Raw genomic sequence first — 19,964 nt, forward strand, 5'->3', positions numbered from 1 at the left:
TCGCCAGGCCCACAGGACCCGAATTTTAGGCACCCCTCTACTCGGTTGAAAGCAGGAAAGTGGGTTCATTAAGACTGGGCTGGGACAAGCTACAGCTCGAAGCAGGGGACCCGCATCTTGCCCCCAGGAAGGCACAAGCCCCACGCAGGGCAGCACCCCCAGGCCCTTCAGCGAGAGGCGCGGCACCGGCCTGTGCGCCAGCAAAACCGGATAGGTCAGTGTGATTTCAGACCACTTTTATTGGGAGTAGAACAGCTTAAATAAAAGTTTCATTATTTTCACATAATAATGTCATCGTGAACGGAAAATAAGGTGGTTTTTGCTTTCCTTCTGTCAAACACAGCGGCCATCATCAAAAAAAAAAAAAACCAAACCCCCCAAAACCCCTCCAAAAATCAAACCCTCACTTTCAAGTCTCGCCATCATCAATGCCGCACGTTCAGAGTCTGCCAGAGGACAGTGGCAGGCACAGAGCCCATAGCCCCCACAACTATTTCTTCTGCACAATGTAAGGCACCTGAACCATTTACCAAAACCCACCTTTTTAAAACAGCAGTAACTTCCCAGAAGGAGGGCTAGTGTGGTCCTATAGCAAGTCACCCAAAATTCAGAAACATTTTTTCCTCTGAGGCATAGATCCTCCAAAAGCCAAAGCCAAATTTCTCCATCTTGCAATTTTCAACGTAAGGTCATTTTAGTAAAATACATCGGTTGCATGTCTCGGTATTAGAACATTAATTTCTGCATCAAATTCCTTGAAGGTCATAATACCTGGGAGTGCAGTGAAAGATCAAGAACTCGTGAGCTAAGAGCAGAACAGCTGACTGCACAGAGAATCATAGAATGTTTTGGGTTGGAAGGGACCCCTAGAGGTCATCTAGTCCAACCCCCCTGCAGTGAGCAGGGACACCTTTAACCAGATCAGGTTGCTCACAGCCCCGTCCAAACTGGCCTTGAATGTTCCCAGGGATGGGGCCTCCACTACCTCTCTGGGCAACCCCTGCCAGTGTTTCACCACCCTCATAGGAAAGAATTTCTTCCTTATATCCAGTCTAAACCTACCCTGGTTTAGTTTAAAACCATCACCCCTTGTCCTGTCAGAGCTGGCCCTACTAAAAAGATTGTCCCCCTCTTTCCTATAGGCCCCCTTTAAGCACTGAAAGGCTGCAATCAGGTCTGCCCGCAGCCTTCTCTTCTCCGGGCTGAACAAGGCCAACTCTCTCAGCCTGGCCTCATAAGGGGAAGGGGACTTACAACAAAATTCTCTAAGCAATCTCTCTCTAGGTCAAATAGATTTAAGTTAACCACGTTGAGGAAAAAGCATTCACTAAAGATTCAGTGATCATTTTTAATTATCAAACCCCAGCAGTTCACGTTCTAACTAAGGAAGACCAAAGCCAGAACTCCTGATACCAGCAAGCGCTTTTCAAGGCTTCTCTGTACATCATCAAAAAGCAAAACCAGGCACTCAATTACAAAAAACTCTCTATAGGTCCCTTTGACAGTAAACCTCTATTTTTCTCGCAGCTAAGCTACCATGTCTCATTAACACACATAACCCTTCCCCCAAATCATAAACACGACAGACCCGACTAACAAGGCAGCACTTGTACGGCGTATTTATGACTACCTGGAAGACAGAACCTGTGCTAATGGCTCCTCTTCCTTTCTTGCTTTCACACATCCATTAGTTCAGACCACACATCCATTAGTATCAGTTGCAGAGATTCCCATTCCATCCTTCATACCAGTCAGTCTGTCCTTCATCAGGCTCGCATTATGAATATTTACATGGAAACACAGTGGTCATCAGCAACATTAACAGCAGACCACAGCCAGTTGCTGAGCTAAAAAACATGCAAAGATTCACAAGAGTGCAGAAGCCCGTCTTCACAGACCAGGTGCATGAGTCGTATCAGGAAAATGAAAGGCCATAATGGATCCAATACAAAGGTTTACTGGCAAAAAGACACTGGTTAAATTTCATCAGGATCTTGAGAAATTAGTACAGTTTGGGTATGATTCTATTTGAAAGCTTTGGAAGGGATATTAATGAAAGCACACACTAAAATGAATTATTACAGTGATCAGACATTGCAGTCATTTACTCTCAACAGTACTTTTATGAGACATATTTATATATTCAATAATTAAATATCAAATCAAGGATGAGTGTCACAAAACAAGGAAATAATAAGGCTTGAAGCCCAGTCAGTCCCCAGATTGCCCTTCTAGTCACTGCACCTTTCATTTTTACCTTGAATTTTACATGCTGCTATCCTTACATGTGATAAACCAGTAAAAAAAGTTAATTGCAGATTCCTTGCTTTTGTGAAGCCTCAAACCTACTTGAACTTAGTACAAAAATAGAGGGGGAAAAAAGATTAAAACATCTGTTAAAAAGCAGCAATGGGAAGAGATATTCATAGACCTTTTGGACTGACAGAACCTAGGAAAAAGGGACAATACAAACAAATTTTCAGCCTGTCAAAATGTAGCAGACAATGGTTTTGCTATCTGTTCCGTTCTGTGATGTACAAGCATTATTCCTTATTCCGAATTATTGGCAATCAAAATAAATGCCATAGGCAACAAGAAAAAATTACAGCTGCACACTGGTCAAACCTTTTTCCTACCTAGAGAAGGTACGCAGGTAAAAAAGCTGAGTGTAACAAGTCAGGCATGTGTAACATCCACACGTACTATACAATAAGAACATTCAAAAATATTGACATGAGACAGTAATACTATAGTTTTTCTTTTTTCTCAGTTTTATATATATATATAGTTAAACAGCACGTAGGAAAACACCACTATAGCTTTCACCGTGGCCAACAGGAAAATTCTCACAAATATAAAAGTGTATGTTTTCAAATTGTTAGATTTCTTCAAAACATAATACAGATAAAATGAAAGAAATATAATTTCTCATCACATAACAAAAATTAAACCCTTGGGAATTTACATAATTCTCAAACATCCAACTTTGCAGTCTTGAACATCTCAATCCCTACTACAGCAGAACATAGTCTCACCAAAATAAACGAGCAGAATTCCTCGAGAGCAGTGATGCTACTTGGGTACTATGTGAAATTTCACTGTACTAAAACACGTAACTTCGATTTACATTCAGTATTTTGGAGGAAGGGAACATGATGGTCCCTTCATGCTTTATCCTTGCTGGCTGCCTACCCAGGAAGCATTATCGTTATTACTTCAAGAGGAAAGGAAAGGTGCTGGTAAGAGCCAGAAGGGCAAGGCAATGACGCTGATTATGAAATGCCCTGTTCTTTGGATGAACTGTGTAAAATATTTTGTTAAAAGGCTCCATGTTAAAAATATTAAGAACAAAAAGGTCATCTTAAAAATACAGAGCATTTCTGCCCTTTCTTTTAAGTTCAAAGCTTGGGGAAAAGCGTTTTCCTAGAATTAACTACAGGTTTGCTGTAATAAACATGTATGACAACGCCCTACGTAACACAGGGCCAACCACAGACTCCAGACAAACGTGATTGCTTTAGGTTTCAAGTGGTATATGCATCTCTATTTTTGTATAAAAGGAACAGAGACACTTCTGGAACCTTCACTGCAGAGTCTTTGCCAGTGTCCAGCTTTTGGGCAAAGGAAATCTTGCCACACTGCAGAGTCACAATCTTGAGGATCAGAATGTAAAAACAATCATGATTCAGTGTCTGATCCAGAACTGCTTTCTCGGCTGATTTCAATTTGTAGAGATGGTAAATTATCCAATCGACTCTTTTTTTGCCGAGACTGTTCTTTTTCCTTAATGAGAGCACCCCAAACCCGCTGTAGCTCTGAATCATCTTCCTCTGGAGATGCCACAGAGTTTTCAGGTTTATCTGAAGTCTTTTCTTGTGTCTTCGGAGCAGACCCTAATCGGGTCCATAAATTACCTAATCAGATGAAAAACAAACATTTTTTAAAAAAAGGCAGGACTAAGAAGAATTCTGAAAGAATTCTCAGGAACCCGGTCTTAAATTCACTGCACCTCTTTAAACTCCTTGTACTCCTCCCACCTTAATGTTTGACATGGAACTTACTACACTTTGGAGCAGCAGTTGAAATTAAAATATGGGAGGCTCAGTGCAGTCCTTTCACCACCTCCCATTTGCAGAGAATGCTACTCACAGGTCTGAAGCACCATTGCATTCATTACCCTTGTTTTAGTGCCTTGTTTTGACCACAGTTTTAAAGTAGTCTTTTAAGTAGTACTTTTAAGCATACCTAAATAAAAATATTGCTCATAAAAATACTCAGCTCAAACTACCTGCATGTATTTAGATTTCAAACAAACGTTTGCTAATTCATCTTTAATTTCACTCAACTGAACATCCTTCATGATTTTCTGCTGAAATTTCTCTTATACTCTAAAACCAAGGGCATCGCAGTATTACAGTTTCTCCATAAAACTAACCTGATTTCTTCTCTCTGGTATCAGAGTAGAGGCCTTTTACATCTTGTTTGGGGATTCCTAACCGGCTGTGTACATCTGATATTGGCTCTCGACGAGGAGCAGAGGTACTACTTGGAGGTTTGATTTCTGGAGAATGTGGTCTTTTTCCCAGTCTTTGCCGCACATCTAGGGGTATTTTCAGTGATTAAAATGACAAAAATCATGATGCATTTACTTTAGTTCTGCCAGCTAATTTTATGATCATTGCACAATTTGAAGAACTTGAAAACTACAGAGATTCTCTGTTTTTCATCTTTTCTGGAGTCTTTTCATTAAGTCTTTCATACACAGATTTCAGTCCTGGCAATGTCTGCAATAGAATTTATCCAGATTTCATTTTTCTTTTTTTTTTTGCAGTAAATTTGACATTTAACGTTTTCAGGTTGTGCTATGTCCAGAAGATCAAAAAAGTAAGTTATTCTATGGTTTGCCACATTTCTGTTTTAGCAGTACAGCATGTACGTATCAAGCATAAGGTATGATTATATAAAAATTGGTATGCCTTCAACAACGGCACTGGATAACAGTTACCTTGCTTTAGAATTCCAATACTACTTGATATTTTGCAGAATAAAATGACAAAGAGAATATAAGAATCCTAAATATATTGATACTGAATCCATGATGCAAGTCTTGCATTCTGAAGTTTGTCTAGTTTAGCTTGATATTCTTGGTCTTAAAGAGGGTTCAAACAAAAACATAAAAGCAAAGGAAGTTACAGGATTTATATGCCAACTTGTCAGCGCCTCAAAACATGCAGGAGGGGTAGAATATACTAACATAACTTCCACATTACATTGATACAAAAAAAATATATCTTTCACTTATCAGTCAGATAATCCTCTGTATACTACGTATGCCGGAAGTAGTTGAAATTACATATACCCGAGTCAAAAAAGCAAAAATGAAGCCCCAAAATAAACCCTGCCAATTGAAAAATACGTCCATGTTCACGTAATACGTGTTCTTTCATGTAAGCAGCTAGTGTTTCACATTTCATTTTGTATATGAACCCACCCACACGTTTCTCAGAATCATCCAGAATCTCTGCTTGAACAAATCAAAAAGGACAAAGTGTGTGTGTGGGGGAAACAAAAATAAACACCACAGTCTCACTCAAATGTACTTCACTTTTCCCCAAAGCAATCCTCAACTCAGTCAGTCTCTTAGCCAGGAAAAATGTATGGATGCAGAAACTGCTGCTGAACAGAATTCCCTCAGGTTTATAAGTTGCAGTGGAGCAAGATGTGAAATTAATATATCGATTTTAATGAGCCAGTCACAATTCTGCACAATTTAAGAGCTTAAGATTACCTGATTTTACAGTGCTGTTTGGCTGACGTGGCCCAGTATTATTCTGACGTTTTTCTTCTAACAGTAGTCTTACATCTGCAACTTTCTCTGATGATCCTTTACTGCCAATCCGATTTTTGATGTTACTGGTTGCTATGCTATCTGCTCGCATGGAATTCCTAAATAAAATAATAATAGATTTCATGTCCCTTAAATGAAATGAAATTGAGTATAGTTCTTAAGTCTTCTTTTATGTAAAATCACATCATAGAAAACAGTAATATCAGGATTTCTTTACTGAGAAACAGAGGTAAAGACGTTACATAGAAGAGCACGTGTTCCAGTCAGAATCCCAAGTTTAGCAATAATCACATGAATACCTCAGTATCCATTTCAAGGCAGGTATTGAGTTTGTCTCCTTAAGGCTGTGCTTCTGGGTCAAAATTGAGAGCAGATAAACAGCCTCAAAATTGTTAAAGGACTTGACATTATAATGAAGTATAATCAGACTACTGAAGGGATGCATGTTAAAGTTATTTTAATAATAATATTAAAGTTATTAAAATAGTATTTTAATAAAGTACATGCAATTTTGGTTAATATGCCCATAAAGAACATAAATTCCTTTTTGTCATCAACACTTAAGGGTTAATCTTCTTTCTGAGAAAAGAGGAAGGGGTAAAGGGAAAAGAGGATTTCTTTCTCCCCGGCCTAGCAAGAAGTTAATTGTGCTTGCTTGTATTAATTTCTATTGATGCCACGGAGCTTCATTACTATCAATAAGGAGGGTTACAAAAATCTGCAAAGGAAGCTGGTAATAAAAAATGTCAATTGTAATTAAAAGCCTGTATCACTGTTTCCTGTATTTTCTATTTCTTTTTAAAACATCTATTACAAATTTATGTTAAGAATTGAAAAAGTAGCTTCAACAGTTTGTCTTTAAGCTTTGACAGCTCTGTCACTAATTAAAATTTAGAATGCCTTTTCACTGGTACTTTTAAAGAATAAGAAACTTTTACCTAATATTTTTCAGTTGTGATTCCACCTCATCTGCATACATTGTCATCTTCATGCTCTTTTTGGGAGAAGGTGTTGATATCATTTTCAGTTCAAGATCATAGTCCATTTCATCAGAATCAGATGCACTAGCACTCGATCGTCTTGCTGCACTGCGGTCTCGGGACTGTTTGAAAGCTTGCAGTTCATCACGGTACTCTACCACAACTCTGTCATCTTCATCCATATCCTGATCTTCTTCCTCCTCCTCTTCCTCCTCAATAGGCTCCTCAGGAACATTTACTAAGCCTGTAGCAAAACAAACATTCTGATATACTGAAGTTTATCATTCATATAAGGTACCTTAAAACCAAGGCAAAATAAATAAATAAAAAAAAAAATCACTGTAATTAACAATCCACTACAAATGAGTGTCTGTAGTTCTCCAAGACTAAAGAGAGAGGATATTTTGCAAAATATTCTAAGTGGAATCTATATTACAGAATAGCCTAAGTGGAAGAAAATCACCACAGGAGAAAAAAAAGTCCATGGTGTTCACTATCTCAGAAGCTTGCTCAAGCATAAAGCTGGACTGAATATATAAAAGCACAACTGCCTCTCATAGTAGCTGCAGTTCATACTTCCTGAACGTAACAATTCCTAAGATCTTGCAGGGCCTAATGTGACAACTGCTGCCTCCGCAATAATCCTTTCAAGTCCTGCAAGCAGTAATGCCAAAAAGAACACGTCTCATTAGTACGAAGTTATCACATATACTGATTTAAATATAAATCAACAACTTAAACATAGTAATCAGCAGTGTGCAAGCATCTTTTCAGCAAGAAGTACATTATCAACATGCAAAATCTTCCATGAGATTTGATACATCCATGGCTGTATTTTTAACAGGCCACTCATGAAACTTTGACACTGCAGTTGTCTCGCATCAAAGATTTTGACACCAATTATTTTTCTAATGCACACACCCTACCTTAGGTAGTAGATGAAGATATTCAAGCCTAATTAATAGAATTTTCTAATCTTTATTGTTCTATATCTAGAGCTTGCTTTTTCATAGAATGGAAAGTGACATAGTAAGTACGACAAATTGCCAAGAAGTTTAAAGAAATTATGTCTTCTTTTTGCCCTTCATGCCATAGCCCCCATGTCTGGAATTTGTAGAAGAAAAAGAATGCATCAAAAGCAGCAGCTATTTTGGTAAGCCAATGAGCAGTGTGAAGTTTCTGCCTCAGTCGTTCCCTGCAAACTCTTAAAATGTGATTCGTTTATTTTTTTTTTTTTTTTAAGAGTACACTTCACTTTCACACACTGCAGGGGATTACATGAGGCACTGTTTAAGGTCCTTTCCAGCCCTCCATTCCCAGTTGTGTTCTCACAGGGTCGACGCATTGGCATCTATTACCTGAATGACGATGTTTATAAGGAGGAGTCAAGCCAACATCATCCCCAATAAGTGTCCTTTTCTTTATCACATCCCGATGGATTCGACGTGAATGGTATCTTCGTTTCCTGAAACACCATAAAAAGAATGACATGAATGTGACAGAAAAGGCATCATGAATGAGCCATATTCAATCCTGGACTAAGAATATGCAATTATCACTCACTTTAAGAGCAGACGTACATTTATGTCAGAGATCTGTTCTGGATGTTTTGAATAGAAACATTTGTTACTTTCATGAGAAAATACTCCCCTTGCAAATTCATAGTCACATTGCAAAAACATTATTTACGCATAGGAAGCATCTACATAAACTGAATAGAAAGAAAATCCACAAACTAAACCAGTTTTAGACTATCTTGTCCAATTACCTGCAATGTTCCAACTCCTCTATCTAATACTCACCAAGAATTGCTAAGAATCCCCTTCATGCCTCCATAATTGGGATTGCCATATTTCATGTAATACTGGCTTCTCCTTGCAGCTCCCAGCTCTTTTTTGTCATCTGAAAAAACATAAATTAAAGGAATATTTTCCTCTTAGAGCATACCTTACAACACTAACATAGTCATAAATAACCATCCAGTCAAAGACACAGAGAGTGAAAGTAAGACTGAATGTCTTTCAGATCAGCATTACTTCAACCTCCTTCATGAAGGACACAATTTTGCCGACACCTCTGAAATTTCTCTTACCACCACAGTTTTATTTGTGTCTAGAAACTTAATTCTAGGGAGATTGAGTTTCTACGTATCAGCTTAGCAGAGCATTACATCCCACTGTAACTGCCAGAGGCCATACTTACCTTATTCACGACCTTTCTTTTCTTTATGGATGTGTCACTTGCCACATGGCCCAGAAATAATACGGATTTTCATTTTAGTCATAAATATAATTTAATCTCTCAGCTGTATTTAGCAATACTTTCCACTGATACCTCATCAGCATCTTAAATGATTAAATGGAGAAGGGCATCAGAAAACCTATACTATGGCGTTGGGAAGAATGCCCTGAGCCCAAGATAAAATTTTTACGTATGATAATTTTCATACAACTTGAACTGGATTTAATTCACATGTCAAATGTGGATTTATTGCAAAATCTTAATACCTAATGATTAGCAAAAAACCTAACAGTTCTGTAAATGAAAATTAGGTACTTCAAGTCAACAAAGAAACCTACAACAAGCGATTAATTCATTATGCTTGTTAAGCTGTCATTTACCTTTAGTAGCAAATCTCATGAATAGCTTGTTTCCTTTAGCCAGTTTATTGGCAGGGCGAAGATCATTACGCAGGAGAGAATCCTCTTCTACCTGGGAGAGGGCATCCAACTTTGGGGGCAAAAAAGGTATTTTGGACTCAAAAATAAAATTACTGTTGAATGAAAATGGATTGCTCCCAGAGAAGCAATCAACTGATTATTAAGAAAGTTACTTTTCAAATGATGTTCAAATGCACTCTGCTTTTTTCTTAACAAACTAATGTGAATTTTTAAAGTAATTTGCCCTAAAGATTTAAAATATTTCCTTCTCTTCCTTCATACCATAATCTCAGATTATTAAAACCAGTAATTTTCAAATGACACTACGCTACTGACTGAAATGGAGAAAATAAATAGCACAACTTGGACACTGAAAAACAACTATTTGATTTTTTTTTTTGCTGGTTTCATATCTAAATGTTTTTACTAACAGGTTCTCATGCCCTCACACAATAACTAAAAGGCTTTTTTTTTTTCACTATATCTGCTTTATCGAAACTAAAATTCAGACTTCCATGATATATGTGTGTTCACTGAGCCATTCCTAAAGAAAATACTAATCACAACTATTACATATTCAGCCAGTGGAGATTAAATTACTTACAAAACATCAATGCATATGCTGATTCCCACACATATCTATGGGCAGCCTAAATCCTATTTGTCTCTTCAGGCACTGCCTTCACTGCTGAAAGGCCATTGCCTTCCATTATTGTTCTTTCATTGCCCCCTCTCTGCAGCCAGTCTAGCTCTTACATGCTGGATGCCCTAGCACTCTTCAAAATTTACTTTCACAAAACACTCTTACATAGCTATTCTCACCAACCACATATCTGCACTTCCTGTCATTTCCCCATCTAATTTACTTTGATAATTAAATTGTGAATTGCAAATATATGTGGTTAAAACCATAACGTTATAAAGACTTCATATCAGTCAGAGCAAAACTTCCATAACAGTGTGTTCAATTTCCTTTGTACTGACCTCAACGTCACTTGGATTGTCATCCTCAACCTCGCCTTCTTCTGTCTCATCGTCAGAACTTTCCTCCTGTTTTTCTAAGAAGGAAAATAATTGGGAAAAAAATTAACCCCCATTTTAGTGTGTCAGTCACATTAGATTATTTTTACCTACATTCTCTGAAATCAAACCGAAGGTGTTATCCTTTCTTCTGTGCAGCCTAGAGAATAATCAAAACAGTAAAAGTCTACAGAAATTTGAAGCATGCATGAGCACAGAAAAACATTAAGTAGACAGCCTCTGTGCAGATAACTGCCTGCAGCAGCACACATGGACTATTAATTCTTTGAAAGCAAATGAAATTGCACTGCATTTCTGAGTATGACAGAGATCAGAAGGGCCAAGACTGTAAAAGGCATATAAAAGCCTCCCTTTAAAATGCTGCAAGTACCTACCAATATCCAGTACTAACAATGTAAACCAGGTTATTATTCAAAAGCTTAGAAGTTCCTGACAGAGAGCAGGAGGAAAAAAAACCCAACCTTGGTGACTTAATTTTGAAGTGAAATAACTAACAGAAGAGTGCATGCTTCCAGAACTACTAAAATTGTGAGATGGTTGCATAGATTTTTTCAGGGTTCTCAGAGTAAGTAAACTGATACTGGATTTTTTTTTTTTCCCTCTGAGGACTGAAAAAAAAAAAAGTAGTGAATATGGACAGCTCTCAACATATGCCAGTATCATTTGCAAAGATCTCAAAGTACTTCATAGACGCAAGACTAAAACCCCTCCTCTTTTGTATTTCAGAGTTCCTTATCTTAATATCATCCAACAATAAACTTGAAAACTTAAAATAGACAGCAGTAGCTGTTCAAAAGATCCTGAAAATATACCCAGGTTAAAAGGAAAAAGTAAAGCACAATTAATCAAACTGAAACCAAAGAGAGAATTTAAGTAATCAAATGAGCCAAATTCAAACCTGAGTTTGAAGTTCCATCAGGGACACCATTCAAGCACTTTTTCACCCGCAATGATACGCTTGTTACACTTCTCACAGTAAGACTAGTCTCTTGCTTCCCTAAATGCCTAAATAGCCCTCAAATTCCTATCTAAAAAAGGAATGCAACTAAGCCAGATTACTCCAGTGTATCTGTATGCATCTCACACCTTAAGATGTAACTGAACAGTTTGTACTTGATCCCACTTTTCCAGATGAACAGGAGTAATTTAGATGACAGCTTTTATTTTGAGATGTGGTGCAATGATGATGTAATATGTAATTTGCAGCTAACAAGATTAAATACATATATTTATGCTCCATTTAAACAAGACAATCACTAATCTCCAAAAACTTCATAACAAGTCTTACTTGAAACATTATCAACATTTGCCCAAAAATTAAAGTCACATGGATTGTTGAGGAGCCACTGCATTGTGGAGAAAAGCAACAAGAAGAAAAGGGAATGAGTCAGAAGGATCCACAAGTTTAACAAAGCCCTAAACCCAAACTTTCTAGAAAGGCTTTTGGTAGCACTGCAAATATCTAACAGCGAGATTGGCTATTTGCATTTTGTTCACACAGCATGTTTAAGCAAAATCTATAGAAGAGTTAATAAATACAACATCTACCTTTGCTTTCTACTGCGTGGTACAGTACTTTGAACCACAGCAATTTGTCACACCAGCCTAACAGCAAAATAGTCCTACGGTAGCACAGCCCAATTTTTAATTTACACCCTTAAAAGTAAAATAAATTTACAATTAAGGCATTCAGGTACCAGACATCACAACATTATATGTACTTTTCACTGCTTTGCTCTTTTATAAATGACTTTTCAGTGCACTTCTTTCTTGAAAGTATAATAGCCAAATTTACAGATGATATACACAGTGGTAAAGCGACATACTGTCACGTCAGTGTGAACGATATACTTAAAGGATGGTGGTGTATCAAGAAAGTAATAACTGTGGTATTTAAAAAATAAAACATTTTCTTATATCTGCTTTTTCCACACTTAGAAGCCATCCTTTTACTGCCTTTGTACACACCTCACACAGACTTATTTCTGTGCAGCATGTACCACTATAAACATATCTGAATATGACCCTGCATCTAACATGTTCAGTATCGACTGAATTACTGCTTTTGGTCTAGCTCCAACCCACCTTTTAAGAAGCAGCTTCTTCAAAAGGTTTCCAAGATGAAAGCCTTTTTTAAAGTGGCAGAATACATTTACCTGAAACTATATGATAGAAGCTCCTTCAGTAATTTAGATTATGCAGTACCCAAGCACAAGTTTAAAGTTTCATTGATTTAACTAGATGATGTCTATATATGCGTATCTCAATCTACCTTTCTTGTTTTTTTCAGCTGTCTTCTCTTCATTGTTTTCTCTGCTTTTTGTTTTCTCCTGATCAGGCAAGGAACTCATATTTATTAGAGCCCGTGTTGCTGTTACTTCATCAAGCCAGACCACATTACCTATGACATATATAAACACACACAAAAACAAAATGCAGTTTGTATAATCAAGCAGTCACATACACTGCCTTACTGGAGGGAAATTACTAACAGAATTTCAGAAACACTCTTATATAGCGACATGACGAAACAGTAATCAGATAAACCTCCTGCAGAGGAAGTAATTCTTTAACACACTTGCTAAGCTGGAGGGGACACAGCTTTCATCGCACAACAACAAACATACAACTGTTCAAAACCAAAATAATGGAAATGCGCAACCATATACCTTAGAGCCTGCTTCCTGAGCACAGCAAATTAGGATACTGAATCAGGGTCAGTGTATTTCATGAATGTGTTAGCACATAAATGCAATCAAAGGGAAAAAAAAAAAGAAAAAAAGAAGCCTTGATTTTTTCCTTTTGGCAATTTAACAGAACCTTGGACCTTATTGCAGAATTCTGTTAATCTTTTCTGAAAAGCAGGAAAATAGGGGAAAATAAGAGAGACTGCTCAAGCACAGACTATAATGTACACAGGTTAACAATATGATTCAGTACATGCCTCATCCATGCCTTAAGTATCAGCAGATGGTACTAAAATGTAACTTGTTAGGCCAATTAAAAGCATTTTATGGATGCTGAAATTGAAAGAGCTAAAACTGCTTAGAAACCCATTTTGAACAACAGCTTTCTGCACGGATGCATTCAGTGCAAATACAGCAACAAATGCCATTTACTACTCTTCTGTTAAGCTGAGTGTATTCAGATATCAAGAAAACTATAGAGCGTCCCAAAATAAAAGATCCTCTCCTAAATTACTTGTAACAGACAAGATTTACAAGGCGAAGAACACCCAGATACTAACTTCAATGACTGGCTAACTAATAATTTTTCATTTATGTATGCCTACCTGCTCTTCTCATCTCCAAATTTTCAAAGCCTTTATCATTTTATGTTCTTCAACTTAAACGCAGAACAGAGTCTAAATTCACCTTTGCACTAAGACATCTTGAGATGTAACTCAGTTGGGAATGTTAAAATATTTGCCATGCTGCGATGCAAATTTATGCTGAAAAGACAATGCTTTTTCTTGGAATTTTCACTCAGTGCAGTTGGCATGCTAACTCAGACACAGCATGAAAATTAATCACTAAAAAAAAGACGTGTTTTAACTCCAGTTGGGGTAAATTACCTTTAGGACTCTGAAGCCTACATTTTTACACTGCAAGTTCACTCTGGTTCCACATTAAACTCACGTGTGTAACATTTAACAAAAGGGATAATGAGAAACATAGCCTCAGAGTTAAGCCATGCACTTGCTGGCTTATGCATCACCACAGGTTCATCTGACAGCTCTTTACTGCAATTGTCCACCCAGGGCTCACTGTGTTTCAAATTTTCTGTCAGCTTGCAGCAGTATATCAAGCCATCATAGACAGTGACTTCGAGGTTACCAATATTCTGTAGTATACCATATCTTTTGTCTGGCACTCAAATGTAATTCCTTCAGGGTCATTCCAGGGAACCATGCTGCTAATTCTCAGGTCTCAGCCATGCTTGTCAATAAACCAGTTTCCAGGAATCCCAGTCCAACTGGAAAACCTGCACCGCCTCCTCCTTCTTTTTCTATGATTTCAGTTACAGGATTTCTAGCCACATGACAATCTCAGAGCCTTCCAGTTCCATGATCCAGCGCCCAACTGTAGCAAACAGCTCTTGTACAGTCTTTAGTATCACTGAAGAAAGTATGACTGTCAACAACCTTATATCTTTCTGGCAATCTCACTGCATGCTTACTCCCCAAAACAGCCCTTGCAATGTAAATTTACATTCCTTTCCAATCTATGTAAATCACATTCAGCTGCTAGCTTCTTCCACCCACAAATTTCTCCTAGAGAATACACTAAACAAATATGGCAACAAGTCTGTTCCTTCACAGCACAAAACCACACCAACCTGCCTAACTGCACACAGCTCCATAATCTCAGAATGTCACCTCTGTGACACTCACAAGCAGGTATACTACTTATGTCAAGGTGAAAGCAGCACAGAATTTTAGACCTTTTATTTTCTCCACTTAAGAGACCTGCAAGTTATTCTATGCCATCTCTTTCCAATAACATATACTCAATCAGATCGTGGGTTTGATTTTCACTGTATGTTATTAATTTTTTCATTCTAAATCCCTTTTGACTAGGCAAATGACAGGGAAACTGAGACAAAGATCGGTGACTTTGAAAGCCACTAAGACATCTGAGGTACAGCTATGACCGAAATAAAAATAAATAAATAAATAAGATAATAAAGAAAAGAGTAAGAACTACAGACAAGATACTGTTTACTTACATGATGTATCATCTAACCATTCAATATGAGCAGGAGGATACTCTTTGAAATAGGCAAAGATGTCTTGTGTACTCATCTCATCCACCCCACAAATGTAAATTGTGTCCAGTCTCACTTTAGGAATTGCTATGAAGAGGAAGAGATACAAAAGTGGTACTTATTTCTATAGAGCAAGCTTTTATATTAGTAACATAGGGGCTTATAAAGCAAACATTTTAATTAAGCTAAAGGGAAGCTAATTAAAGCAGTATGACATACACCATTCTAAAACACCATAACTTGAATTATTATTCCACAATGCAAAACTTTTAATAAATTGAGAATTAAAAAGAGGTAACATTACGAGCATTGGTAGATGCAGGTACTGCACAGCAATCAAACCTTTTTTTTTATGCTGCCAAAGTACTACCATTAAGTACTAAAGAGCTAGAATACTAACGAGGCCTGTGACCAGGACGTGTGTACAAAGCACTTCCACTTGTATCATCTGACAGAGAGCTGTTACAGGCCACGGCTTAGTGGGTCCAAGCTGCCAGTTGGAAAAAAAAGCCTTGAGAACCAACTGGATGCCAAAAGCGCCAATCTGTTGTGCACACACCTCCTGGCTGATCTGCTTATATTCCAACATGCCCAGCTTGCCATCTAAGAGCACATGCGCAATCAGTCCAGCTTCACTGTGCATACAGCACAGAATATGACCTCACTGTGCATAGGACACAGAGTCCTCTGCTCATGCACAAACAGTGACCAAGGTCTTTTCAAAGAATGCAAAGATTCTGAAAGCAGCACTGATCCAGAAGATGAACCTTGGTCATCTTGGTCACTAGGTGCCATTGCCAAACAGTAAATCAGGTACACAAAAAGTGTTTTCTTCTTTCTGGGGTTGGTAAAAAGAGGAGCGAAATGATAACTGTCAAGTAGCTTAAAAAGTAGTGAAATTAAAACAAGTACGTGAAAAAAACCAAACTAAAGTGATTTCTTTTGGCAATGATCTGGAGAAACCTTTGGGATGCAGGAAATATTATAGGATAAATCAAGTAAGGGAACTGTGAGGAAGTAAACAAAGGGATCTTTTCTTCTTGACTCTTGGATAAACTTGTACCTTTCTTCATCATGTCCCGATCCAGTGCCACATTCCTTTGGGCGAGATTCACTTCAGCTCGAAAATGAAAGCGTTTTGCTCTTTGTTCTTTTTTCTCAATTGCTTCCTGCAAAATGCAAAACAATGCAGTCAAAACAGGAATTACAGCAGCATTCCCAACAAGAGATTTAAAATAAAATTTACCAGACAGCAGCAATCTACATTAATAATTCTATTAATTCTAAAGAGACCTGTATGTTTCAGAATGCAGAAGTAATTAATTGAAACATTTCTGTGCCACGTAACAGTTTTAATGTAGGCCTGGCAACACAATGGGTATCAAGATGCATGGAAAACAAGCTACCTCAGACAATGTTCAGACTCCATGATGGAACAGTAGCATCATCCTTTCCTTCCTAACAAATGTAGAGGCCGTGTTCAAAAAAAAATCTCTTAAAAGAAGCATTTCTAACACATGGAAAATTAGTCTTTAAGAGGTTTTCCCCTACCTGTTTTTTAAATATATACAAAAATGTAAACTTGTGTATCTGAGCATGAATTTAACAACACTAGCTGGAGTGCTGACTATAGAGATCTTACTTAGACTGGCAATTCAAGCTGCTTTTAAGTAGCACATGAGCAACAGCTTCTGTGGATCTTGAGCATTTTTTTAAACTGATTGAGAAGCTCCTTATTCTACAGAATTTATTAGGAAGCATTATAGATTTTTGGATGTTACTAACCAAAGTCAAATTTGGAACACAGACTGTGATTAAGCAAAAACTGCTACCAATGATATCCAAATAAATATGGGCTTTTTACTAGTTTTTAAAGATTGCCAAAACATCTTTAGACACATTTCTTAACATTTTTCAGAGCTGCATCATAAAGAACATAGCAGAAGATGACAGCTTTCCCCCTGACTAGGGGAACTTCAAATTCTTTACTGAATTACAGTACACACAAGCTAGATATTGAAGCCAAAAAGCTGATTTTCAGTCTTCATCTGGAATCCTTTTTGTACTTTTTGGTATGCACAATCTTCTGAACTTCAGTAATGCAAAATGGGAATTCATGTCACTTGTGAACACACCGTTGTGGGGATTCATATTTGTTAGAACACGTAAAATTGTGTCAGTCCTATAAAGTATAAGACTAAATGCTTTTTCTCCACTACCAAATGCTAGATATAGTGGTCAACTGTACAATATGAAACAACAGCCAATTCAGTTGTTCTCCTACAGACATGAGCTGTAGGATTAAATTTCTCAGTTCCGCAGAATTATGTAACTTTAAGTTATTTAAATGCAACAGCTGTTCACATTCTCCAAACTATGTCTTAAATAATTAAACAATAAGATGCCCTTGGAAGATACAAGGCAACGAAACTAGATTTTCCTGCCAAGCACTTGTTCTTCCTTCTGTTACTCAATTGAGAGGAAAACCCACAGCTGACTTGTCTCAGAGGCCTTTGTTTTGCAATATCGAGTGGCACCAAGGCAATTTCAATAGTAACATCTTCAGGTTTTGGCACACAAATTTTTGTAACTTAAAAATGCTAATTCTCACAGTTTACAAGAGGTATCAGGTCCTGATGCAGACCACAACCCAGAAAAGGAGAATTCCCTAGCTGTTGAAAAATGCCAGCTATCTGAACAGGAGGCTAAGCTTCTATGCAATGTTGGGGAAGAAATAAATGAAACCGTTCCTCCCTTCCAGTAGCAATAATAAGAACACACTGAAGAAACACAGCACAAAAATTACCTTGGAGGTTACATCTATTCCAGTAATGAAACTTCCAGCTTTATTTTCATATCTCCTACTAGTGTCCTGAAACAAAGCAAAATGGTGGTGAAATCTCAATGAACACCAAAAGCAACAAACTTGCTAGGCTGAAAAAAAATCTGGCCATTTCTACAATAAATACATCCCCCTTTCCTTGGTCCTTACTCCTAGCTACATCCCTAGATAGACAGGTACACAAGCAATAACTCTCACTGATGCCAGTGAAAGTCAAAGCTTTTGAACTGAACCAAACTTCCTTTACTATAAGGATTCTTTCCATTGGTAAAATTTAGTTTCTGTGTCTGCTGCTGCTAAGGTTTTTACTTTCTCTCTCAGCAATACAGAGGAAGTCACCAAACACCTTTCCTAACTGAAACATCCACAATTTTGGTTTTGGGTATAATTTCCTTGAAAACGTGAACAGATTTAACAGTGATACCTGACTCTTGAAGTGTCAATTTGCAGCTTTTAGTCTCAAGTCAGAACACCAAGCCATACCCACAATTAAACAAGTAACTTTTACTCCTATCATCATTTCAAACCCAACTTCCCACTATGAAATATTGATACAACCTGTTTTGATACAACCCTACTAATAAAGAGTAAAAATGGAGAATGATGTGGGAAAAAGTTACAAGTTTCATGTCCATCAGTCAGGACTGGTGAATTCACAAGACTGCACTAAACCACACAGACCCTGGACCAATGACCCAATTTTGCCCCTTCCACTCTTTGCATATGTAAAAATGGCACCTCTTCATTCTGGCACCCTCAGGACCATCACCTGGCAACAGTTTGGAGCTGGAAGAACATGTCTTGCTTTCTTTAGGAGTAAACGTGTTCTTTACACTTGTGCTGCAATAATTATTTTGGCTAAAGAGCTTTTTCTAGAAAGTAGGCCAGTCTCAGTTTAGAAATACCAAAGTACACACAATCTAACTGCTTTTCTTAGTAATGGCATCAAAGTTTGTCTAAAGCTACCAAATGTTCAAAGCTATTAAAAAGAAAAAGTAAAGCCAAATAAACATTATTTTTCAAGTTAAAAACCCCCACTGTCTGAGGCTGACTCATGGAGCACAGGGAAGTACAGTAGGGTGCTGTTTGGTAGAAGCTCAAGCATGTTAGTAAACCAGCTAATTAGAGATTAGTTTCTAAAGTAATTTCCACAGAAGTTTTGAGAGCAAAAGACTACTTATGAGGTTAGAAGAACGCTGACCCATTTTTATGTATCAAACCTGATCTTGCTAAAACTTACACAAGAACAATTAGCAAAAACGACGGGGGGTGAGGGGGGGGTGAGTCAGAAAACCTTCAAAACCCACCCATCAGAGCCCACATGCCCAGCACCTCTGACTCGGTGCTCCCAGTCACCTCCCTGCTTAAGGTATCCCCTGTATTCCTTGGACTAAGCACTCCTTTTACACTCTCCCATCCACAGCTTTCCTCTACAGTCCATCGCTACACCCCAAATCCTCTTTTCCACCACCCCACCACCCTTCGTTCCCAAGCACATCCTGGCCGCTTCCTCTCACAATCTGCCCCCAAGCTCCCCTCAGACACCTCCAAGTCCCCCCATGGCCCCACTCCTCACCACCCTCACCCCATCGCTTCCCCTCATGCACCTCCCGCCCCGTGTCGCCCCTTTTCCCACCAAGGTACCTCCAGTTGCCCTTACAGACCCCCGCCATCCTCGCCCCCCCTCAGGAGCCGGTCCCTCCTTCGTCCCCCCTGCCCGTGACCCCACCGCACGCCCCTCACCGGAATGAGCTCCCGGAGCGAGCGCCTCACAGGGATGGCCTCCAGCTCCCCCTCTTCCACTTCCATAGGCTCAGGCTCCGGGC

At 38.2% G+C, this 19,964-nt stretch overlaps 1 protein-coding gene across 1 annotated transcript; it reads right to left on the minus strand.

The window, feature by feature from the left end:
• Positions 1-1,664: 1,664 nt before the first annotated feature.
• Positions 1,665-19,964, minus strand: NCBP3 (nuclear cap binding subunit 3). The gene is made up of 13 exons (XM_009645148.2): positions 19,882-19,964; positions 18,103-18,168; positions 16,360-16,465; positions 15,258-15,383; positions 12,802-12,930; positions 10,473-10,546; positions 9,450-9,558; positions 8,631-8,730; positions 8,187-8,293; positions 6,787-7,072; positions 5,789-5,946; positions 4,436-4,600; positions 1,665-3,914 (listed from the first exon to the last, which is right to left on the minus strand). The coding sequence occupies exons 1-13, from the start codon at positions 19,945-19,947 to the stop codon at positions 3,679-3,681; spliced, it is 1,728 nt and encodes a 575-aa protein (XP_009643443.1). The 5' UTR covers positions 19,948-19,964; the 3' UTR covers positions 1,665-3,678.

Source organism: Egretta garzetta, unplaced genomic scaffold (assembly GCF_000687185.1).
Source record: "Egretta garzetta isolate BGI_Z169 unplaced genomic scaffold, ASM68718v1 scaffold108, whole genome shotgun sequence".
In the NCBI taxonomy this organism is placed as follows: domain Eukaryota; kingdom Metazoa; phylum Chordata; class Aves; order Pelecaniformes; family Ardeidae; genus Egretta; species Egretta garzetta.